Source organism: Garra rufa, chromosome 11 (assembly GCF_049309525.1).
Source record: "Garra rufa chromosome 11, GarRuf1.0, whole genome shotgun sequence".
NCBI lineage: Eukaryota > Metazoa > Chordata > Actinopteri > Cypriniformes > Cyprinidae > Garra > Garra rufa.
In genome coordinates this window covers 44,918,628-44,945,512 of record NC_133371.1, presented here as the reverse complement: position 1 = coordinate 44,945,512, position 26,885 = coordinate 44,918,628, and the positions used below count along the sequence as shown (strand labels likewise).

At 32.5% G+C, this 26,885-nt stretch overlaps 2 protein-coding genes across 2 annotated transcripts in view; one reads left to right on the top strand and one right to left on the bottom strand.

Moving 5' to 3' along the window:
* The window catches only part of LOC141345384 (serine/threonine-protein kinase PAK 1-like), a 30,901-nt gene extending 30,044 nt beyond the window's left edge, over window positions 1-857 (top strand). Inside the window, exon 6 of the mRNA XM_073850238.1 lies at window positions 753-857. Within this exon, the coding sequence (XP_073706339.1) occupies window positions 753-857 (105 nt within the window). The remainder of the gene's footprint in view (window positions 1-752) is intronic.
* A 2,533-nt stretch (window positions 858-3,390) lies between these two features.
* Window positions 3,391-26,885, bottom strand: part of LOC141345383 (protein unc-13 homolog B-like) — a 95,099-nt gene continuing 71,604 nt past the window's right edge. Inside the window, exons 4-7 of the mRNA XM_073850237.1 lie at window positions 18,974-19,149; window positions 11,480-11,572; window positions 8,315-8,474; window positions 3,391-4,851 (exon numbers count right to left, since the gene is read on the bottom strand). Coding sequence (XP_073706338.1) covers window positions 4,566-4,851; window positions 8,315-8,474; window positions 11,480-11,572; window positions 18,974-19,149 — 715 coding nt within the window. The 3' untranslated portion in view covers window positions 3,391-4,565. The remainder of the gene's footprint in view (window positions 4,852-8,314; window positions 8,475-11,479; window positions 11,573-18,973; window positions 19,150-26,885) is intronic.

Sequence of the window (26,885 nt, the reverse complement as noted above, 5' to 3'; positions counted from 1 at the left end):
ATATTTTAGTTACTTACAAACATCTACTCTAGTGTTTTTTTTTTTTTAATTATTATAAAACACATCTGCCTTTCTACGAATTATGTTATTCGGCATAAACATCTGCACATATTTAGTATGATGTTTCTTGATTATGATTTATGTAAGCTATTCACCTTATTCTTCAACGCAGGCGAGTCTTCAAGTTCATTAGCTGCTATAGGAAATACTGAGAAGAATAAAAACATGCAGTAAATGGTAAAACTGTTTGCACTACAAACCAGTGTGTTAATAATTAAGAGAATATAGTAAAATAACATGATAAGACACATGAATTTGCAATATCAAGCAGCAAAACGAGCTGTTTTGTACAGCTAAAAATAGCTGGACACGGATAAGACCAAAAGCCGCACCTGCTTTTACAGGGAAAATAGGGTGGATAGTATGACCGCTAATCAAAATTGCAGAGCTTAATCATGTTACACTCGGATAATGTCATATAGTACAAGAACATTTTGCCAATTTTCTCTTTAATGGTATATAATCTGCATTAAGTCAAATTGTCTGACATTAATGACGAACCAAATGTTTGCAACAGACGTTGTCTGTAGCATGCCACATCTGTCAGTTCACTCATGCGTTTGACCTTTCCAACATGGCGCTGATTGTCCATTACTTGCTAATAGTCGTCAATGCTGAATCTATATATTGTTGAGTGACATGGATTATTTTAAATGCAAATGTAGTGGGTTTAATTTCTCTCTTGCTTTCAGATTGAAAGGAGCGCGGTGAAGATGCCACGTGACCTGTCCATCAGCGTGCCATTCTGGATCTGCGATCAGCTTCCTGCTCACCAGACGCATTCCACACACTTCTGAAGAAATAACAAAGCACTACCGTATCAAAACAATGTGTCATCTTATGTGTGCCAGTCACATCCAGAGCATGTTACCACATACTGTGAGGAGATCCGTCGCTGTTTTGAAAACAACAACAAATACTGTCATGGAGTCACTTGTCGACTTTCAAAATATCAGTGTGAACAACTGGATTATAAGGTAAATCTCATGACATCAGTCAGTAACATATCTAGTAATTCACTCAAAAATCGTACACTGCAAAAAAAAAAAAAAGCTTTTCTTACTTTTCTTTGTCTTGTTTCCAGCCCAAATATCTAAAAAATCCTAAATCAAAAATGTTTTCAGAAAAAAAAAAAAACATCAAAATTACATACATTTTTGCTTAAAACAAGCAAAATCATCTGCCATTGGGGTAAGCAAAAAAAATCTTATTTCAAACAGAAAAAAAGATAATTTTTCTTACCCCATTGGCAGATTATTTTGCTTGTTTCAAGCAAAAACACACTTAATTTTGACTAAATTGACTAATTAAAATTATTTTTGGAAAACAAGATTATTATTTTTTTACTTGTCTAGAAAATCCTTGATTTAATAATTTTTAGATATTTTGGCTTGAAACAAGACAAAAAAATCTAGGTAAGAAATGCATTTTTTGCAATGCATTTTTTGCAGTGTAATGAATAAATTATAGTGTGTGTATGTATTTAAATATATACAGTAGTCAACATTTGAAGTGGATCAAAAAAGTTCATCAAAGTTGTTTTATAAGACAAGAACGGGTATTGCTTTGGTTGTAGGACAACTTTGATGAAAGGTTTTGATCCACTTCAAATGTTGACTACTGTATTTCAGTGTATATAAAGGCCATTCTACAGAATTGGTCCAAAGTCAGAGTTTGAAACGTTTTGAAAAAAAAAAATTTCTAGAAATTTCTAATTATTGTGCAGTTGATTCTCATATTGTATTTTCAGAAAGTTTTGGAATATTTGTCCTCACCCCAAATTTGTCACTACCAAAACACATTAATAATAATTTAATTAGAAGGGTTATATGTTAAGATTTTGCTTACATCTACATTGTAAATATATATATATATATATATTTATATTTTATTAAATTCTTTCAGAGGTAAATCAATAACAATTAAATTTTTTATAATATATTTTTAAAGTGTTTTTTGTTAGATTTGTTGTATTTTGAGTCCAATTTTTTCTTTGGAAAAGGCCAAAAGTTGATCATACTGATTTCAAAATTAGGGATACATTAGTTTGAATATACATTTAACTAAAAAACTTTCATAGCATCTTAGTTGATTATTCAGTATACTGAAGATGAAAGTATAGTATACTGTATACTGTGAGATGAAAAATGATATACACATTTTTTTTACATAAATGTTCATAATTATTTTTTTTTTATTGAACTTATTTGAACTTTTTGAAAGAATCAAAATGATACTTTTAAAAACAACAATGGAAAAAAATATATTTCAATATTTTCGTAAGTTGAAATTTAGGGGTTAGGGTTCGGGACAGCCACCTCCCAATTGAAATTACCCAATAAAAGATTATTTTATATATATTAAGCCCACTGATATTTAAAAATATTACTGTGGGTTTCAATAGATAATAGAAGGATCTTAGTAAACATCTACGATTTGAGTACTTAAATGCTTTTTAAATGTGTTTTTTGGTTGTGGGACAACACCAATTCTGTATAATGGCCCATTTATATACAATTTCTTTTTTGAAATTTGGGGTGACCTGGACATGTATTCGTTAAAATAATCTCATAACATCCTCCGTTAACCCTCTGGTTGTGTTCAGATTTCTGTCACACCTTTGAAGTTCCCGGTCAAAAATGACCAGACTCCAAACAATTGCTTATAAATCTCTCATTATACTATATTATCACCAAATATTGGATTCAATCTTTTTGTGAAAAGCATTTAAAAGCAAACTTCCTGATTAAACATTAAATCACACTAGTGTGATAAACAAATTTTTAGAATTTTATGTTTAATATTGTGAAAATTATTCATGAAAAAAACAAGGTACCTATTCTCAACTAAATGAGGCCTACGATTAATCAGATGCAAATAGAAACACAAAACCATTCCTAAATGAAATAAAACAAGTTGACAAAAAGAACGAATCCAATACTTGTTGACAATATAGCATAATAAGCGATTTATAAGCAATTGTTTGGAGTCCTGTCATTTTTGACCAGGAACACCACAAGTGTGACTAGGTGAAATAAAACCCACAAAAAATAACAAAATTTTGAAAAATATTAAAACAATTATGAGAAGTACTCATACCCTGTGTGAACAAAGTCGGGAAGTTTGAGTACAATGTGATAACGTTAACATATTTTTGGGGAAAAAAAATCGGGTTCCGGGTCAGTTTGACCCGAACACAACCTGAATTTTCAATGATTTTCAGTGCTGAGAGAGAGAGAGTTGAAGTTGCTTTCCTTAAAAATACAAACGAGACCTTCGTTACAATTTCTCACTAAATATATTTACATGACATACAATTTGCCATCAGTGCAATACATAGGAATGTTGCATAAATACCAAATGTTAAACTTTTTCCTCTGTAAACAAAAATAAATGAGATGACGGCGATCCATGTGACTCTTCTGTAAAGCAACATTTACCACATTCATACCAGATAAAACAACTTCACAGAAATCATCCCCAAACGAACTCAAAACCGGCCCATCGACTAGAAACATAATGTACAGTATGTAGCACGTGTACATAGTATATACTGATTTCCATACAGATCATGGATTGCTTTTGTATGAACATTTCCATATAACTTTGGCAGTTTCTCTTCATTTTTTTGTTTTTTAGAATCAAAGTTGTTTGAAAAAATAAAAAGATGATATCAAACAGTCAACAAATGTGATGTAAGCTTGCCTTTCAGAGCCCATGTTCACAGTGATAATTCAGAAAGGCCGAAAGCCTATGGTAAAAAAAGGAAAGGTAACGTAACGTAAAAACAAACCAAAAGAACATCCCACCCCTCCTGCCTGGACCGGCAGCGCTCGAGGCGGTTTTCATTGTTGTCAACGACTATAAAATTACAAACACTTATGAAGAGATTTGTAGCAGTCATCGCCATTTTAAAAAATGGTCTCTTTTTAAAGTCGACTCAAATACAAAACGTTGGAGGGGAGAGGGTCCGAGACGATGCCCACAGTCACTGAGAACACATGGGAGAGAGACGTCACCAAGAAAACGAGACATGCACCACCAGTGCCGTGTGTTAAAAACGCGAAAAACCAAACGAACCAACGAAAACGGTGCGGGAATGAAGACGAACAAAACCGCTACACACTTAAAGAGAGGATGATATACACCGGACAAAAAGAATCGAGCAAATTTAGAAAGATACCAACTTCACCAGTAATTCATATGCGTTTGTATTTAGTCTATTGTTTTTTTTTGTACTTTTTTTTTGTATTTTCTTAAACTCATCAGGTTTGGCACTTTATCTGAACAAATACGATATCTGTTCAAAAAGACTAATCGTCATACAAAACTGTCTCGTGAACATAACTCGGTAGAATATAATATTTGATAGAGAGAGCATACGGTAGGTAAACACTTTTGTACGTACTTGTAGTTTTAAAATGAACATTCCAACAGATGTTTTACACACATGCACAAAAACAAACACAACCGCGCTTCTGTTCTCCCCGCCCGCCGCCGCTGCTCTACGACACTTCCTCGGCCGACCGCGTGTCCGACTTGAGACGGACGAACTCTTTGGCCACTTCGTCGTTGGTCCTTTGGGAGAGTATTCTCGTGATGGTCAGGCCGGTTTCGTCCATGGTGACGCTCTTGACGAGCGGGTAGCAGGCGTTCAGGCTGCCCTTCTCGGCCAGTTCTCTGAGCTGCAGGATGGTCATGCCGATGATTTGGTCCTCTCGGGCGAAGCAGTAGTCCTTCACGGAGATGTGAAGCTCGTAGGCCTCTGGGCCGTGTTCATTACTCAGCACGCTGGATGGAGAAGGCACAACATTTATGTTAAAGGACTAGTTCACTTTCAGAACAAAAATTTACAGATAATGTACATCCAAGATGTTCATGTCTTTTTTTTTCTTGAGTCGTAAAGAAATTGTTTTTTGAGAAACATTTCAGGATTTCTCTCCATATAATGGACTTCTATGGTGCCCTGAGTTTGAACTTCCAAAATGCAGTTTAAATGCAGCTTCAAAGGCCTCTAAATGATCCCAGACAAGTCTTATCTAGCGAAACGATCGGTTATTTTCTAAAAACATTTACAGTTTATATGTTTTTTAATCTCTACACAGAGTACACACAGAGCTAGACAAGACGAGCATTTGAGGTTAAAAAGTATATCAATTGTAATTTTCTTTTAGAAAATAACCAATTGTTTTGCTAGATAAGACCCTCCTTTGCTTGGCTGGGATCATTTAGAGCCCTTTGAAGCTGCATTTTGGAAGTTTAAACTCGGGGGGCACCATAGAAGTCCATTATATGGAGAGAAATCCTGAAATGTTTTCCTCAAAAAACATAATTACCTTACGACTGAAGAAAGAAAGACACGAACATCTTGAATGACAGGCTGTAAATTTTTGTTCTGAAAGTGAAATACTCCTTTAATTCACATCAAATTTGTCTGATTGCAATTAATCAACAATTCAAGAAAAATGGGGCAAGACAATAAAACCTAAATAAACATTAAAATACAAACTGTTTTGAAAAAAATACGGAGATCTTAAACTTGAAAAGTGAAAATAAATGGTAGGGTATAACAGGGCTAAAGGCACACCCAAAATAAGACAAAAAAAAATTGCTTTCCACTGTGCCCAAAGTGTATGATTGCAGAGAAATATATATGTTTTACACAAAATTGCATGTGTATTCTGAAAAGCAGATGTTTTTCTGCCATTTAGTGGTTTAGAGGAAAATAATATCAAAGGCGCCTTTTACCCCAGTGTGCCTTTACCCCCATCGTACCCTACCTTTGTATTTATAATGACGTCCACTGGAAATGAAGACTCCAGTCATATAAGCCTATATTTCATTGTACTTGAAGCTGACTGACTCGTGTTAAATAGTGCTTGTTTAATCATATTGATCCCCCTGTTATTGACCACTTTTGCTGGTGTATTAAATTCATATTCAACTTCATAGAGCATCTCTGCAATGACACGAGAAACCTTTGCATGATGCTGCATTCATGCATTTCAGCATTCAGAAAGTCAGCATGCACAAAGATGTTTGTCCAATGCATCCTTTCTACAGGCATGTCATGAATCAGACGAGTCTGTGAAGCAGCGTTTCTGTAACCCGGTCAGCTTAATGTTTATCAGACACAGAAATTGCATTGAAAGAATGAAAAGCACCACACAGGAGCTCTTTTATGCTTCCACACGAAATCGGCTTAAGGCTCCATTAAGCTAAAAGGCCCTTAATATCCAAAGGTGGGCTTTGAGTTCAAGTTATTTTACGTGCGCTCTAAGAGAGAGGTTAATTCAGTGTGTCATTGAGTTTGTGCTGCGCTTCTGTTACATTTTACTCGAACGCCATTGAAAAGCCAAATGCGGGGCTTTTTGTTGAGCCAACTGTTCTGGAAAGCCTTTCTTAATTATCTTTTCCTTCACAAGCCTTAAATGAGACTGTCAGGAGTAAATCTTCACGTGGACGCTTGGTTTCTGTGCTCTTGTTCAAGTGCATTTGTGCGGCATAAAAGCGATCAGTCAATGGCAGCAGTGAAAAACCAGGAAGCAGACGAGACGACTGCTGATGTCGAATGCTCTATTTACAGTCAGACATGATTCATTTATTTCATCCAATAATAGGAGATAAAGTGAGAAGTATTCGGCCGGTCCAAGAGCTCCATATGTAATAAAACATCTTTTATTAGGCTACTGAGTTTTACATTGATCTCTCAAAAGTATGATTTCTTTCTGTAAAACTTTTAAAATTAGGGCACTGTGACTGATTGAAATGGGATTACAGAGGGAATAATAGTGATCACGTATCTTATCACGACTCTTTATTCATTTACTAGTCATTTTCAGTCATATATAATCCTGTGGGATTCACATCAACTCTTACAAATTGATTCTGTCCTACTCTGATATACGCTGCAATTCAAAAGTACTTTTATTCAGCGAGGATGCAATAATTTGATCAAAAATGACATTTTTAATGTTACAAATCATTATTACTTCATATAAATGCAGTTTTTTCTTACTATTCAACACTGTTTTCAACATTCATAATAATTAGAAGTGTTTCTTGAGCAGCCAATTAGCATATTAGAATGATTTCTGAAGGATCATGTGACACTGAAGACTGGAGTAATGATGGCTAAAACTCAGCTTTGAATCTCAGGAATAAATTACATTTTAACATATATTCACATTGAAGACAGCTATTTTAAATTAAAATAATATTTCACATTTTTACTGTATTTTACTGTAATTGGAATCAAATAGATACAGCCTTCCTAAGCATAAATTTCTCAAATAAGTTTTGAGATTTAGTGTACACAGTATGTGACCCTGGACCACAAAAGCAGTCATAAATTGAGATTTATACATCTGAATTCTTAAATAGATGCAGTTTTTTCTTACTCTTCATCACAGCTGTCACTGTTTTCAACATTGATAATAATTAGAAGTGTTTCTTGAGGAGCAAATCAGCATATAAGAATGATTTCTGAAGGTTCATGTGCCACTAAAAACTCGAGTAATGATTCTGAAAATCCAGGTTTGATCACAGGAATAAATTACAATTTAATCTATATTCACATTGAAAACAGCTATTTTAAATTAACATAATATTTCACATTTTACTGTAATTTTAATCAAATAGATGCAGCCTTCCTGAGCATAAAAGTCTTCTCTCAAAATTGTTTTAAATCTTACCTAGCCCAAATAGGTTTTGAGGTTTAGTGTATACAGTATGTGACCCTGGACCACAAAACCAGTCATAAGGGTCATTTTTTAAAAATTGAAATGTATACATAATCTGAATATATAAGCTTTCCATTGATGTATGGTTTGTTAGGGAAGGACAATATTTGGCTGAGATACAACTATTTCAAAATCTGAGGGTGCAAAAAAAAATCTATATATTGAAAAAAATCGCCTTTATAGTTGTCCAAATGAAGTTCTTAGAAATGCAAAAGACTAATCAAAAAATTTTAATAGTTTTAAGTTTTAATATATTTTATATATTTATGGTAGGAACTTTACAAAATGTCTTAATGAAACATGGTCTGTACTTAATATCCTATTGATTTTCATCTTAAAAATGGATCATTTTGACCCATACAATGCATTTTTGGCTATTGCTACAAATATACCCACGCTACTTAAGACTGGTGACCAGGGTCACATGTTTCTGAACACTGAATATTTTGTACATATCCACCCCAAAAAACACCAGCCTTTATAAATATATAGAATGTGAAATGAATACTCACTACTGGAATGTTTCATTGTATTTTGGAGACCAGTTGTTATTCTTGGTTTTGGTGCTAAACTTGCGTTTCTTGTCAGCCAGGTGTGGGCCGATGGCGTTGACCTCCACGAAGGGGCGAAACATGGCGTTCGTCTGCCAGTTGATATTGTTCACACCCACAACTGCAGAGGAAGAGGATGCTCTCTCGAGTGAGTCATGTTAAATTAAATGACTTATATATCACATACAATAGTTTCAGAGTCACATAACCAGGTACAAGAAAGATATTTCACCTCTGATGTGTTTTGCTAGAATTTCCGAGGCAGCTCTAGGACTGTATGTAACTAAACCAGTTTTTCAATTATCTGATTGCATTTTGACCATTAGATTGAATCTTGGAAATGGGTTGTTCGAAAGAAAAAGACAAGGATTCTGAATTTGGATTAGATCACAAAATCTTGGGTTTGATCTGGATTAAATCCTCAGTTTGTGTTGTTTAAAACGTTTTAGTAAGATTGGGATACTTTTGATAAAAAAAAAACTGGATTATTCTGAACCCTGCAGAAGGGAACAAAATGTAATAAAACTGGTCCAATAAATACAACATTTTGACATCCCCAAACTATGGAAGCTTGTTTCTGCCAGTGAATAGAAAATAAAAAGGCTTATTGTTCTCACAATTCTGACTTTATTTCTCAGAATTGTGTGATATAAACTGAAAATTGTAAGTTATAAAGTCAGATTTTTTTTTTCTTCTCAAAATTGCAAGTTTATATCTCGCAATTGTGAGCTTTTTTTCAGAATTTTCCGAAAAAAGTTAGAATTGTGAGATAAAAAGTCACAATTTTTTCTTATTTTTATATAGTGGTGGAAACGGGCTTCCATAACAAACAGCTGTCAATGGATCTGGATTAAATCCTCAATTTGTGTTGTTTTGAACATTTTATTAAGATTGGAATACTTTTGATAAAAAAAATTGATTATTTTGAACCCAGCAGAAGGGTGGATTTCAGGAACAAAAATGTAATAAAACTTTAAAACTGGTCCAATAAATACAACATTTTGACATGTAATATATCTCCAAACTATGGATCCCTGTTTCTGCCACTAAATAGAAAATAAAAAGGCTTTTTAATTTAACAATTCTGACATTTTTTCATAATTGTGAGTTTACATCTCATAGTTCAAAATTTTTTTTCTCAGAATTATGAGATTGTGAGTTATAAAGTCAGAATTGCGAGACACAAACTCACAATTGACTTTTTTCTCACAATTGTAAGATATAAACTCACAATTTTGAGTCCAATTTTGAGGGGAAAAAGATTTAAATGTTCTCTATATTTCACAATTCTGACTTAACTCGCAATTGCATGTTATAAAGTCAGAATTGCAAGTTTTTAATGCAATCGCAAAAAACCTATGGCAAGATATAAACTCGCAGTTCTGAGAAAAAGTCACAATTGTGATATAAACTCAATATAAACTTTTTTTAATTACCGTTTGTAATTTAACATCTGATCAGAAATGGAGCAGTCAGAAGTAGTTATTTGTGTAAATGCAATGCAAAAGTAAAATGCAAAACATTGTTTTCTTCCCCCATCTCATTTATTTTTTTATTTATTTATTTTTCCTTCATGTCCATTTAGAGGCTCCATAGAGCTCTAGTAATCCAGATCTGGATCAGAGTGATCCAATCCAATTTTGCTTTGAAAAAAATGAAACAAAAGTAAAATGAGTTAGCTGATCCTGGATAGGAAAACATGGGATTTCCAAATCCAGATCATTCTGATTCAGATTATACTTTTTGAACAACTGGCCCATGAACTTCACTACTAGAGAAAACCAACATTCAGACCTGCTTACACTCTTAAAAATAAAGGTGCTTCATGATGACAAAGAAGAACCTTTTTAGTTTAAATGGTTTTATAAAGAACCTTTAACATCTGAAGAAACTTTGTGTTTCATAAAAGGTTCTTTGTGGCAAAAGAAGGTTCTTCAGATTATAAAAAGTTAAGGAAGAGATGGTTTGACTGAATGGTTCTTTTATGGCATCGCAGTGAAGAACCCTTTAAAGCACCTTTATTTTTAAGAGTGTAGTGGAGAAAAAAAAGGTATAGGATTTACTTTGAAATAATTTTCACTTATAAACTGCTAGTAAATGTAAAAAAATAATTACAAAGAAATAGATAGTAACGCATTGAATTAAATGTGAAATTTTGATGATAAAAAGATAATAGCAACTTTGAGCTTATATCTCAATTCAGAATTCTTTCTCACAGTTCTGAGTTTAAAAGTTTACATTTTCCAATTCAGATTTTTCATGAACTTATAAACTCAGAATTCTGACTTAATTCTCACAATTTTTCATTTCTATCTTGCAGTTCTGAGTTTATAACTCTCAATTTTCAGAATAAATGTAAAAGAATTGTGAGGGAAAAGTTCTGAATTGATAATTGTGAGATAAATCACAATCTTTTTTATTTCTTTGTGGAAACACGCATCCGTAATGAAGACTGAAAAAGTATTTTCCTAACAAAATGAACTCGCATCGGTTTTATTTACAACTTCAAAAAATAAATAAATGACAATGTAGTAAAATAGACATGTTGTGCTTATAAAACATAATTACAGCTGACTGGATGAGGCAAATCTGTTCTTTTTATTTTATATTAATGTGCCAAGTTGCTTAGCAGCAGCCTACGGATTTATCACCAACAATAAATCATAGAGAAAGTTAATTAGGAACATTATAATATCTGTTTTGTGGCATTCCTCAGTCATGAATTCATAATAACGCAATATCACTGATATTGTTTTGATTAGAAAGTAAAATGTAAAATTTTAAGTAAAGGTTTTCTAACGTGGTCATTAATTGGGTGCGTTGTGCAGGTGTCTCTCTGCAGTCCAGTTTCCGTGTCTCCTGTAGAGATGGAGCTCATTAACAGATCCTGAGCTCTTGATAAAGTGGCCAGATGAGAGCCATTACAGCGAGAGGAAACTTTCATTCTGCTAATTAGAGCAGCAGAAAATGCCTCTCACAACCCAAACGCTTTATCAGTGAAATTACACTATAACTGATTAAAAGAATACAGTGTCTGTGGCTAAGAGAAACATGCTAATTCGAGTCATTTAGACTTCAGAGTGTCTTAATCGTGAATTAACAGCTCTGTGTATGTGTGTGTTTTACCTTTAACGCTGACTTTGTGCTCTCCAGTGCCGGGGTGTGAGATCAGGTCCACCTGGATAGCGACTTCCCCGATGGATCCAGACGTGGACTGACCTGGAATCAGTTTTGAGATGAATGTCATACTGTATCTCAGATAAGAGCATGCATTACACATAAAACACACGCCAAATACACAATACATTCTCAAGGCCACGGCTTCTTATGTTGAGGGAACGTCATATTTACAAGTTTAATGCGTAAACAAACCTGTGTGACCTTATAACCTGGGATCATCAGAGATGTTTTTTTATATTTTATTTTGAATTAAGAAATTATTGCATTATTAAATTATTATTATATAAATGAAGTTTATTAAGAATGAGGGTACATTTTTTGAAATTTATACATAATCTGAAATCTGATAAATAAGCTTTCCATTGATGGAGGAATCGGAGGGTGCAAAAAAATCTAAATATGTGACCCTGGACCACAAAACCAGTCTTAAGTAGCACGGGTATATTTGTAGCAATAGCCAAAAATACATTGTATGGGTCAAAATTATTGATTTTTCTTTTATGCCAAAAATCATTAGCATATTAAGTAAAGATCATGTTCCATGAAGATATTTTGTAAATTTTCTACCATAAATATATAAAAACTTGATTTTTGATTAGTAATATGCATTGCTAAGAACTTCATTTGGACAACTTTTAAGGTGATTTTCTCAATATTTAGATTTTTTTTGCACCCTCAGATTCCAGATTTTCAAATAGTTGTATCTCAGACAAACATTGTCCTATTTTAACAAACAATATATCAATGGAAAGCTTATTTACTCAGCTTTCATGTGACGTAAGAATCTCAATTTCGACAAATTTACACTTAAGACTGGTTTTGTGGTCCAGGGACACACATATAGGGAAAATCGCCTTTAAAGCTGACGAAATAAAGTTCTTAGCAATGCATATTACTAAGCAAAAATTCCGTTTTGATATATGTGACCCTGGACCACAAAACCAGTCTTAAATTGTGTGGGTATATTTATAGCAATAGCCAAAAAACATTGTATGGGCCAAATCATTGATTTTTCTTTTTTGCCAAAAGATCATGTTCCATAAAGATATTTTGCAAATTTCATACTGTAAATATATAAAAACTGCATTTTTGCTTCGTAAACTTCATTTGGACAACTTTAAAGGCAATTTTCTTAATTTTTTGCACCCTCAGATTTTTGATTTTCAAAAAGTTGTATTTTGGCCCCAAATTTTCCCATTCTAACAAACCATACATCAATTGAAAGCCTTTTTATTCAACTTTCAGATAATGTATACATCTTAATTTTAAAAAAATTGACCCTTAGGACTGGTTTTGTGGTCCAGGGTCACATGTAATATTATTATTATTATTTTAATAACTGGTTAGGGCTATATTTTTGCGAATGCCTGACAATTATGCCAATAATAAAGAATTAACTTATGATTATATTTATGCCCGTGTGACGATAAATGAGTGTTTTCATTTCCAAATGAAACGATGTGAATGACTAATTTCTCAATGAAACATTATATGATAGCCAGCATAATCAAAGCTTTACTGGCATGTTGAGCATTTATAGTATGCTATCATTTACATTCAGAATGTTAAGAGATTGAAATGAAGGAAAAAAAATAATATAAATGAATATAAAAATATAACCAATAATAATAGGCTAATAATAATAATAATAATAGTACAAATATTACAGAAAAAACGATCAGTTAATGGACTTACATAGAAAAAATATACATATGAACACATATAATATAATAATTATAATATTAATCATAATAAATAAAATATATTTAATAGTATTGCTGAAGTAGCTTACATTTTTACTTCATACAGATTCACCAATAGTCTGTATTATTATTAAATACATTATTTTCTAGGAAAAAAATAGTAAAAAATATACATATAAACAATATATATGTATTAATAAAATATAATAATAGTAAATCAACAGGTGGTAAATACAATCTACCATATTGTCTGCAAGGAAAATAATTGCTTACTAGTAAAATAACAAAAAAATAAAAATATCAATATAAATAACAATAAATTAACTTGAATATATTATATTGCGTTATTATACATTATAGAATAGATTTACCAGTAGACTTTATTATTATTAAATACATTATTTTCTAGAAAAAGAACCACTTAATAGTAAAATAATAATATTTAATAAATAAATAATAACATTTTATATCAAGACCGTGGGATGGGTAAAAATGTTTTCTTATAGAACTATTTTATTTGATGAAAAGAAAATCCATCTCTGATAATCCCAGGTTACTAATGTCACGCAGGTTTGTTTACGCATTAAACTCGTGGCCACAAGAAAAAATATGAAAAAATCAAATATTTATCTTTAAGAAAAGTCAATATAATCTATCCAGAGAGATTTATTTCCCTTTGATTCCTCTTTAATAGCTGTAGACTGTCAAACCCTGTGAATTCACAATCCCATAACTCTAGTCTTATGGATTTCTGGATGGCATACTTTTGGAAAAATTCAACTCTGTCCTCACTGGATTAGATCCAGAGAGATTGCTCCTGAAAAAGGAGAATAATGGAGGAGTAAATGGTGTTTCGTATTTTTGTATTTGCCCTTCAAGGTTTGCAGCAAACACATTTGGCCAAACTAACTGAAGAGCGCATGACACGCGTCAGCTAAATGAACGACTACAGAATGACCTACAGCGTCCGCCGCAGACATCAACAATCAATCACGATTGGATTAACCTCGTCTCTGCTTTTATTTGCTCTCTGACCTCGTAACAAATGTCTGGTTTCATAAAGACTTTCTGTAGCAGATACCTAAAGAGACTGGATTTACCAGGCCACATTTAGATATGAAAATGCAAAAAACATTTACGATAATGCTACTAAATGCTATGAATAATAGTAAATAATAATAGTAAATCAACAGGTGGTAAGCACAATTTACAACATTGTCTGTAAATTAACACTAGTAAAATAACATTAACAAATAATAATAAATAAAGCATATTTAACATTTTATTGTATTATATATATTATAGAAGTAGCTTACATTTTTGACTTACAGATTCACTAAAATACTTTATTACTAAATTTAATACATTCTTTTCAAGACAAAGAAATATACATAGAAACAAACCAAATAAATAAAATTATAATAGTAACTCAACAGGTGCTAAATACAATGTAACATATTGTCTGCAAGGAAAAAAATTGCTAACAACACACAAAAAACCCCCCTATAAATTATATTTAATATATTATATTGAGTTGTTATTATATATTATGGAAAAGATTTAAAATGTTTGACTTTATTTCTTATAGACTCACCAGTAGACTTTATTATTAAAATTAAATGCATTATAGAAAACAAAATATAATAATATAATTAAATTATACTGTAATAGTAAATGAACAGGTGTTAAATACAATGTAAAATATTTTCTGCAAGGAAAATAATTGCTGACTAGTAAAATAACATTAAAAAAACAAATAATAATATTAAATTATATTGCGTTATTATATATCATGGAAAAGGTTAACGTTTTTGACTTTATTTCGTGTAGATTCACCAGGCTTTCTTATTATTTAATTAAATACATCATTTCTAGGAAAAGAGTTTAAAAAATTGTAAAATAAAACCGTAAAATAGTAAAAAAAAAAAAAAAAAAAATACACAGAAACACAAAAAACAATCATATATTATAGAAATGATATTGTTATACGAATATTTATATAGTATAGTACAATGTAATTATTTTTCTATTTTAAAATCACCAATTTATTAATAAACCATATTAGACTACATTTAAGACATTCAAGAATATGAAAATATATTAAATAAATTCAGATAGGGAAATTACAAAACCTTTACCATAATGCTACAAAAGATAACTTCTGAAAAATACTGTGATTACCAGAATTGTATTTCATGAACTTTTGCCAATAAGCATTTTTTCCTGATTTTTTAAAGGGTTCACATCAAATATTTATTGATCTTCTAAGACTTTCAGGACTTAGACTTTCTCCATTGAATTATGAATCTTTGACAATGTGATTCAGCTTTAAAAAACTTATTATAAATGACCTCAAGGAGAAAACCTGTATGAAAATGTATGATATGACCACTAAAAAAAAAAACCAAGAATCATTCAGGTTGACTCTGAACTCTGGTGACAGGTTCTCAGACCATCGAGACACATTTTCACAGACAAAGAAAATAAACCCGTCTCTGAAGGGATTACAAAGTAAGACCAAAAAGAAAGAGTGCAAGGAAACTGAGATTTACTGTAGTCAGATATCAGAGCTTGATTACTTCCAGAACTTGTCTGAATGAGTCAGAAGTCACGGAAAAACTATGGAAGTGCTTATTAAATTGTGTTGGTATTTCTGCATAGATAGAGTTAGTCTTCTGGAGATGAACACATCATTTACATCAAGATGAAATAAGCAGCTTTATATTTCTCAGTGGATTTGCACATCATTATCACATATCACCGCATTGAAATGCAGGGCAACATATCTAGGAAGATGCACACAAATGCATTTACAGGTGTCTATAAATAACAGATGAATATATAATAACAGTGGAAGTCAGAAGTGTGGAATAATTAGGTTTTTTAATGTATTAGAAAGAAGTCTCTTTTGCTCAACAAGGCTGCATTTGTTATGTACAAACTGCAGTAAAAGCAGTAATAATGTGAAATATTTTTATAAATTAAAATAGCTGTTTTCTATGTGGATATATTTTAGAATGTAATTTATTCCTGTGATCAAAGCTGAATTTTCAGCATTATTACTCCAGTCTTTAGTGTTACAGGATCCTTCTGAAATCATTCCAATATGCTGCTTTGCTGCTCAAATTGCCAGTTGCTTTTTATATTACAATATAATATATTATATATAGTATAGAAATAGCTACAATTTTTTTTTTTTTGTCGGTGCCGATAGCCTTGTGGGCAGTGCGCCGACATATAGCGCTGTTGCGCTCCGGGCGTCCCGAGTTCGAATCCCGACTCGAGGACCTTTCCCGATCCCGCCCCTATCTCTCTCTCCCACTTCGCTTCCTGTCACTACTGATCTGTCCTATCTATAAAGGCGAAAATGCCACAAAAATAAATCTTTAAAAAAAAGAAAAAAAAAAAAAAAGAAATAGCTACAATTTTTGACCTCTTACAGATTCACCAATAGACTTTATTATTATTAAATGAAATATATTATTTGCTAGGAAAAGAACTGCTTAATAGTATAAAACATACACAGAAACACAAAAATATAATAATAATAATTTATTATTATTAAATTATAATCATAAATCAACAGGTGGTAAATACAATTTACAACATTGTCTGCAATAAGTTATAATTAATATATTATATGGCATTGTTATTATATATTATAAAATTAGCTTCAATTTTTTTTTTTACTTCTTACAGATTTACCAATAGATTTTATTAATATTAAATTAAATACATTATTTGTTAGGAATAGAACTGCTTGACAGTAAAAATATATACATAGAAACAAAAAATATTATAATAATATTCAAAATATTATTATATAAATTATTCTAATATGCTGATTTGCTGCTCGGGAAACATTTCTGATTACTATCAATGTTAAAAACAGCTCAAATCATGCATAAAAATCATAATTATTCCAAACTTTTGACTTTTGACTGCCAGTATTCATACATAATGCTGTTAGATTCAGTGCTTAGGCTGGTTGCTTTTTTCATATTAAAATATATATATATAATATTATATTACAGTTGCTTTTTCTGAAAGTGCAAAAAAAGTGTGACTGTGTGTCTGCTGTGTAATATCCCTAGAGATTCTCCATCTGAACCAAAAGAGCCCCTGATATCCAAGATATCCATCACCTGCTGTTATAGAAAAGCCCAGAACTGCAGTGATGAATAACTCCAAACGTGAAGTTTGATGAATTATAATCGGTGTACAGGAAGGTAAACACACATTCTCATCACACACACACACACACACACTAGAAATCATATTCTGTCTGCAGCCTTTGGCCTCAGGAGAGAGGGAGAGAGAGAGAGAGAGAGAGAGAGAGCGAGAGAGAGAGAGCGAGAGAGAGTTACATTGTGTTTGTACTACACAATATATCGGTTTCAAACAGTATGCACCAATAAATGTTTTAATTAGTAGTATGGTTGTCACATGACCTTGTGTAGTTGCATGTTTAGCATAAGGTGACCAAGTGAAATACATTTGCTATTTTGAGAATAAATAGTTTGCCAAACTTACTGTCTGCTGGCAGACCAATAAAATGATGAGTCAAAAAAGGTATCACTTCTGGTTCACTGGTCACAATGGAAATAGAAAGTCAGCTGCATTGTGGGATACGGTGGCTCTGTTCCAAAACTTGCTTTTTAATGTCTACATAAGCAACTGCCTTCAAAAGGCAAAAAAACTAAATGAAAACGAGAACTGTTGCCTTAGGAACTAACTGAAGCAAAATAAGTATTAAAATGACTAAGATATAAATAATACAATTGTAAAGTAGAATACAATGCTAATTAAAAATGTTGAAATAAAAAAAGATAAAGTGACTAAAACTGAGATAAAAACATAATGATAAACAGAAATATTAAAAATAATTAAACAGATAAAATATTTATTCAAAAATAATACAAATGACAAAAGCACAAAACAAAACGACAAAATTGAAAATATAAAAACAAAGGGGAATTCAAAATATTAATAAACACTACAACAGTACAAAATAAATAAATAGTAAAATAATCACTTAAATAGTGGTCTACAATTGATTGAAATAAGGACAGTTTCAGAAAAAAGGTAAAACCTAAGGTACAAAAGCTAAAAGGCACATCTTTTTACCTTATTTACCCCTAACCAGTACATATTACTCTTTTAAAGGTACATATTGGTACTTTTATTAAGGGTATCATCACAGTGGCATTCATACCTTTTTTTTTCCTGAGAGTGCATGCAACTAATATCACAATAAGCATACACAACACACACAAATCTATAGTAAAATGCATTTATAATTATATTGGACATTTTATAGGTACTTTCTGCTGCTGGTGGTGGTAGTAGTATGGTTTTTCATACCATGTCAGCAACTGAGTTATAAAGAATTAATGAAAGTTAAAAGAATTGGTATAATAATCTATTTTTCTCTTACTTTTTTGTGCATGTGTTTATCATGATTTATTTTAGGATTTACAATAGAATACATGCAATGATGCCTTACAGTTTGGCCAAAAGAAAGAATCAGAATACTGCTAATGTATGTCTGTATGCATACATAAAAGTGCATGCTGCACAAGTAAACACACTCTGCATACTACTTTAAAACTGCATTCTGAATAAACCCAGTGAGCAGAACAGTCTCACTGCATGGAAACCCGTCTCTCTCTCTCTCTCTTTCTCCTGACAGCGAGATGTATGATCGGCTCCAGCAGGCGCACAAACATGCTCTTACCTTGAGAGGTTTGGGTGCATATATATTTCTTGATCAAGGCATCTGTGGGTTGAGTGTAAAGGCTGAGGGCGTATTTCAAGGACTTGAGATCGGGGCTCTTCTCCAGGAAGGTTTTCTTCAGACCGTTTCCACCCGCATGGAAATATTGCTGAACAGAGAAACAAATGCACTGGTTACTGAGAGAGTCAAAAAGGCTGCTTTTATTCTGGGATAATGGTAGCAGGGTTACTTCTACTAAGCAGCATATTTACATGTCTTAATATACTAAATAAAGTGTTAAAGTCAATTTTTAGAGATGCACATAATAGTTAACGTTCTGCTATTACAATATCGTGAATTAAACAAACATTGGGCTGAATTTTCACTCATTGTACTACTTTGATCTGAGTGGATGTTGATTTTTGAAAATCTGAGAAACTAATAAATATTTTAAGCGTTTCTTTATTGTTCTTTAAATGTTAAATACTTCGTTATTAGGGGTTCAAGCATGTAGTGCTGAAACCATATTGTAATTGTTAGAATGGTCACAGATCTGGGCCCGTATTCACAAAACATTTTATCTTAGTATCCTAAATAGCAGTAAAAGTTTTTAGCTAAGAGTTTTCTCTTAAAACCTATTCACAAAGCTGCTGAGACAAACTTTTACTAAGGAACAGAAGAAGCTAAGAGTAAAACGGGGTTGACCTCATTGCTATAGATGATGTCAGCATGCTCATTAACTATGCACACTGTGATTGGCTGATAGGGAAGGGGTTTCTGTCAGAGATTTGTTTTTATTTCATAAAAATATTGTAGAGCACGATATTATTTTGCCAAATTCAAATAAAGGTTTTACAATAAAAATGTGTTTTTAAAAATAAAGCTTTTAAAATGCAGGATAAGTGTCACTAAACTAAGATGGCTCGACACACCATGAAACTTTGCTCGAAGTATCGCCTGGGTCTCTACACATGAACTCCAGCAGCCATCTTGCCAGTCAAGAAGTGTCGATCTCCAAATGCGAGGAGAGTAAAGATGGATAGCTCCTAAAGCATATTTCCATATAAATGCACGGCTAATTCGTTGTTTTGTCGCAAGTGAAAAACAATATTAAACTTCTAGTTGTAAAAAGAGCCTCATATAAGCCTAATATTTCGTCCTATGGAGTCCATTCATTCGCATTCGGAGATCGACACTTCTTGACTGGCAAGATGGCTGCGAACGGAAACCCAAACAGTGTAAGTGAGTTGTTCAAAACCTTTCTTTTTAGTAAACTCTGTGTACACAAACAATGTTCTCAATGCTGGAGTTCATGTGTAGAGACCCAGGCGATACTTCGAGCAAATTTTCATGGTGTGTCGAGCCTTCTTAGTGTTGTAAAAATATCGATTTTGATGGGCTCAAAGTTATGTCCCTAGAACTCCCATTCACCGGCCATTGACCACAAAACGAAATCACGGTCAATCTCAAAAATGGCTCGTCTGTCATAATTATGCTTTTAGATATATGTTTGTCTCGTTTACAGTAAAAAAAAAACAGCCCAGGTTGCATTTTGGCAATAGGTCCTGAGCATATTTTTTAGGGCTGGGTAAAAAATATCGATTCTCCGATTTGAATCGATCTTCAGTTTAACGCAACGATATCGATTCGGGAAATCCCCGAATCGATTCTTAATGCACGTGCTTCACGTAAGAGGATATGAATATTCTCCTCTCCTCCTGAAGGTGTCACTAGTGTTCCTGCTGAGAGAGTTTTCTCAACTGCTGGTGATCTAATCACAGCGCAAAGGAGCTATCAGAACATGTTGATCAGCTGCTTTTTTTGCAGAAAAATCTGGTGATCAAAAATGATTAGGCTGTAGTTAAGAACTGTTAGTTTTATGGACAGTTAGAATGTTTTGTATACGCAGACAAGGGCTTTATGATGGGCCTGTTTTGAATTTAGAAAAATGTTTTATTTCTTAAACATGTTTGAAGTTCTTAATAGATTTCACTGTTGCACATTTAGTCTTTTTATTTTTTACAGTAATGTGCATTTTGCAGTTTGTTTACATGGTGTACAATGGATGCACATATTTATGACTTCTTGTTACAGTGTTCATTTAAAATAAAAGTTGTTTAAAATAAACCCTATTATTAATGTAGATGTGTATTTCAGTAATAAACTTAAGTAGGGGAGTTTCAGTTACCAGCATTTATATCAAAATATGGATTCCATGTCTGCAAAACTAACATTTTAAATGAAATATTGATAGCTAATCGATATCGAATCGAATCGAAATCGAAATCGAATCGAATCGAAACCATAAAAATAAGAATCGAATCGAATTGCCAAATTGGTCACAATACCCAGCCCTAATATTTTTGATTGTCTTATACTGTACAGTAAATGCTTTATAAAAATGTCCTTAAATTACAACACACACAAGTTATAAAGTTCAGAAGGGTTCTCACATTCAACATACATACAGACATATCACCCATTCATTCTCAGTGGAGAATCACCACAGATGCTTCAGTTAATTCTTAGTTACTGCTGTGACGTGAGAGCGATAACGCATCTGTCAGCTGAACACAATCAGATCAGGGTTCAACAGAAGCCCAGAGCTGCAGAGATCATCGTCCACCGCTGGACACAAGTGTGAGGAGACGACTGGCATTTGATCAGATCTAGTTTATTATTCTATTAGCGTAAGGGCCGATTAGAGAGTGAACGGCGAGGACGGAGCGCTGACGTTTTCATGTCTCCCGTGATTGAGACAGATGAGATTTCCACCTAGGAATCAATTGCTCTGGCTCTGAGGAAAGGGCAGGTGCCATTTTCAGTGCTTGCATTTAGTTTTTTCCTTACTTTGAATAAAAAGATAGATGGGTAGGTAGATAAAAGAAATAAAACTTAATAGAAATGCATAAAGTAATAACACTGCAAAAAAAAAAAAAAAAAATTTGTCTTGTTACCAGCCAAAACATCTAAAAAATCTTAAATCAAGAAGGATTTTTTAGACGAGTAAAAATTGTCTTGTTTTCTCAAAACAAGCAAAATAATCTGCCAATGGGGTAAGAAAAATTATTTTGTTTTCTGTTTGAAATAAGACTTTTTGCTTACTCCATTGGCAGATTATTTTGCTTGTTCTATTTTTTCTCAAAATATTTTATTTAAAATCTAAGTTGCATGAGATGCATTCAAATAATTATTTGGTTATTTAATAATTATATATTTTTTCTGTCTTATGGATAAATCTAACAAAATTTTCAGGTTTATACATAAAACATGAAAAAAAAGGTAAAAAAAGAGAAATAAAGAAAGAAATTGCAAATACGTAAAGAAAAGCTAATTTAATTTAAGATATATCATATTCTTTGCAAAAGAGTCTTAAAGTATTATTTATTTTAATAATGTTTATCATTTGAAATAGTTATCAATCTGAATGTCTACCTATTGAATGTCTATGAAGGACTTTCTGGACGAGTAAAAATTATTGTCTTGTTTTTTGAAAAAACAAGTCAAAATTAAGTGCGTTTTTGCTTGAAACAAGCAAAATAATCTGCACATTGGGTAAGACATTTTTGAAATAAGAAAACTTATTAACTTGTTCTAAGCAAAAAACTCACATAATTTTGAGAAAATAATTTTTACTTGTCTAGACAATCCTTCTTGATTTAAATTTTTCCGAAATTTTGGAAACAAGACAAAAAATCTAAGTAAGAAAAGCATTTTTGCAGTGAAAACGATTTATATCTTTTAATCTGTCTAAATCTGTCTTTTTTCCATTTTGTGGGCTCTTTCTCTTTAGTTTCAGAGTCTGCGTGATGAAATCCAGTAAACAGCGTCTTATTGTCTGCTGATGAAGGCCTCTGGCTGTGTGCTGGACTTTAATTGAGCCCATGATGAATGGCTGATGGGGTTTGTCAGCTGTATTGATTGGTCAGGATGAGCATCACTTTGGTAATCATACAGAATGAAGCATAAACAAGATTTGGTGAAACTCATCAGAGCAGCAGATTGTTCAGAGCACATATTAAGGATCATGTTTATATGTTTCATGTGCTTTCATGTGCTGATTATATCAGTCTTTGTGTTCTGAAAATACATGAAATGTGCTGGATTTCAAATGCATGCTTTTTTGATCTTCTGGTGGCCCATTATTTCAGCTGCATTATTCATACAGAGCTTTTTCTATTGTGCGTTTGAGAGCAGTGGCAAGGAGTAGGCAAAGGTCCTGCTTTATTTATTTATTTATTAATAAATTTTTGTTTAATGTAAGTTCATGTTTTATTTGATGTTCCATCTGTGTCATTTGCAGATATATGTGACCCTAGACCACAAAAGCAGTCTTAAGTAGCATGGGTATATTTGTAGCAATAGGCAAAAATACATTGAATGGGTCACATACAATGCTCAAAATCATTAGAATATTAAGTAAGGATCATGTTCCATGAAGATATTTAGTACATTTTCCTACCGTAAATATATCAAAATTAGATGTTTCATTAGTAATATGCATTGCTAAGAACTCCATTTGGACAACTTTAAAGGCGATTTTCTCAAAATTTTGATGTTTTTGCACCCCCAGATGCCAGAAATCTGAGCCAAATATTGTCCTATCCTAACAAACCATACATTAATGGGAAGCTTGTATTGATGTATAAATCTTAGTTAAAAAAAAAAAAGACCCTTATCATTGGTTTTGTGGTTCAGGGTCACATATTTTGCATGCATTTACTTCAGATGATCAACAACACACTAATATTATCATATTTTTGTATGTTGCATTTGAATAGCATCAAGTCACATTGAAAAAAATTAACAATTACGATAAACACATAGCTGACTTTTGATTATGAAAAATGTAAATATCTGAATGATCCAAAAAATGTATTTATTGTAAATACAATCAATATTTTATTTAAAATATAAGTTGCATGAGATGCATGAGTTGCATTCAAGTAATTATTTGGTTATTTAATAATTATATTTTAATTTTTTCTGTCTCATGGATAAATCTAACAAAATGTTGAGGTTTATACTTAAAACATGAAAAAAAGGTAAAAATGTAAGAAAGAAAGAAAAATAAGGATATTGCCAATATGTAAAGAAAAGCAAATTTAATTTAAGATATATCATTCTTGGCAAAAGAGTCTTAAAATATTATTTATTTTAATAATGTTTATCATTTGAAATATTTATCAATCTGAATGTCTACCTATTGAATGTCCATGAATATTATATATTTTTTCCTTCACTCTTGATCTTATTAAATGAAATAAATATAACAATAATTTTTTTTTTATTTAATTTTATTTGTATAGCATCTTTCATGTCTGTGTATCTAAATATGCGGTAAATGCATGGAATAAAATAAAATATTTTAATAATGTTTGAATCTGAATTTCTACCTATTGTTTCTAGTCTATGAATATTAAGTATTTTTCCTCCACTTCGACCTTACTAAATAAAATGATATAAATACATTAAAATATAACAATACAACATCTTATTTGTATAGCATTGTTCATGTCTTAGTTGTGGTAAATATGTGATATTAAAATAAAATAAATATATTAAAAATAAAACAATAGAAAATAAAAAAATAAATTTTATTTGTATAGCATTGTTCATGTCTATGTATCTAAATATGTGGTAAAAAAAAATAAAAATGGTTTGTTAAGAAAAATAAATTAAAAATGTATCCATCTAAATATATATTGTTTAGATTTAACAAAATAAAAAAGCAAATTGTATCTGAATAGCATTGTTTATATCTAAAATGTGATTAAAAAATACATTTCCAAAAATAAATGTACTTTAAAATATATCACAAGTCTTACAATATTAAATGTATTTAAATAATGTTTAGATATTTTAATGGAAAATATTAAAGAAAAAAGTGCACTAATTCAATGATTTATTTATAAATGTTTAAAAAGATCTCAAAACAAAGACATCAGACTGTGATTGTTCTCCTGTCCCTCTTTTTATCTGTCTGTGTCTCTTTTCTTCCCACTCGCACGTTAATTATTATTCTCATTAATCTCAACAGATATCTTCGCTGTCGTTACTTTGCACCTCGAGCAGAGAATCCCAAGCTCATCTCAGCGTGCAGCCATTTCCAGCGCCAAATTTTTACTCGCGGCTTTTGTGAACTTCCCTAATTAGCTTCAGTCCTCAGAATACCAATGAGCCAAATTCCCTTGCCATGACTGATCCCGACAGGAGGGAACGACTGAGTCAATAATATCTCTGACGCTGCATGTACATCAAACATGCATTTGTTTATATATGTGACATATTTCCACATGCTTCAGCTGTGAAAGATGTGGTTCAGAGGTGGAAAAACCATCACTTGGCTTCAAATCATCACTTAAACCTGATGCATTTCAGGAAAGAGGAGTATGTTTAAGTTGCATTAAATTGCTCATAAACCTTTGAGTTTCAACATGCACTGCATTGCCTCAAAGCAAGTTCAGAATCACAGAACAAGTTAAAGCTGCAAGCAGCGATTAAAAGAGCCCTCGCACCCGGGCTCACCACCGACCGGTGGCTTTAGGAAAACAGCTAACGGTGGGCAATGTGCTTTTAATACAGTAAATATAGGAGAAACATGTCAAAGTCATTTAAATGTGCCAAACTTCCTGCTGCCAGCTGGTGGCGTTATGCCTGTAACTGATTATTGGCATGAAGTTTGGTGCTGATTGACCTTGGTATGTTGGAGTTACTGTAAGACATGACATATCCATTTGCCAACAGGGGGCGCTATGATTATGAGAGAATATTGGCCTTCAGATATGTTTAGGCCAGGACTGTTATTGAATGTGTGAAGTTTGAGGCAGATCGGATATTTTATGGCTGAGTTATCGAGCCATTTTGCCACACACACTTCTGAAACCCATACCGGACGTAAACTTTTGCCAGTTCTGATTTGTGCAAGTTTTCGAGCATGTTTATGCCCTCAAAAATGCGATTCATTTTGGAGAATATTTGTCACGCCACCACAGAAACGCCCTTTAACGAAAACTCAAGATCTTTGCAATTTAACATCGCAAAGGCCTTTAGATTAGACTGACAAATATAATGTTGATATCATTAAATCTCTAGGAGGAGCATAAAGCATGTCACTTCCTGTTGCCAGCAGGTGGCACTATGACTATAACTGAATATGGGCATGTAGATGTCTTCAGGTCAGGAGTGTTATCAAACATGGGAAGTTTGGGGCAGATCGGACATTGTATGCCTGAGATACAACAACTTCCTGTTTCATGGCGAAACATCGAAATTTGCCAGGCCGCCAGACACGCCCTCCAACGAAAACTCTAGATCTTTGCGATTTAACGTCACAAAGAACTTTAAATTAGACTGACCAAATTTGGTGTTGATCTGAATTAATCTCTAGGAGGAGTTTGTACAAGTACGATGCCTGAAAATGGCAAAAATTACACAAAATTTGCTGAGAAAATTAAAAATAACCAACTTCCTGTTGGATTGCAGATTTTACTCCAGGAGACTTTTTTTTGTAGGTATTGGTGTGTTACATGTGCGTACCAATTTTCGTGCATGTACGTGAAGCGTAGTTCAAAGCGCACACCGATGAACGTGAAAAGGTGGCGCTATCGAGCCATTTTGCCACAGCCACTTCTGAAACCCATATCAGTTCTTTCGCCAGTTCTGATTTGTGTACACAGTTTCAGAGCATGTTTAGGCCCTCAAAAATGCAATTTATTTTGAGAATAATAATAATAAACGGAGCAATTCCAATAGGGTCCTCACACTATCGGTGCCCGGGCCCTAACTAGTATAAACTAGCAATTAGTCTAATGATAATCAGTCTTAATTTGAACTTGTCTGAACAACAACTTGTGTTGAAGCAACAGTTCATGCAACTGGCCTCTAAAATGTGTGAATCAGAGGAGAAGAAGAGTGAGAAGCTGATACCTTG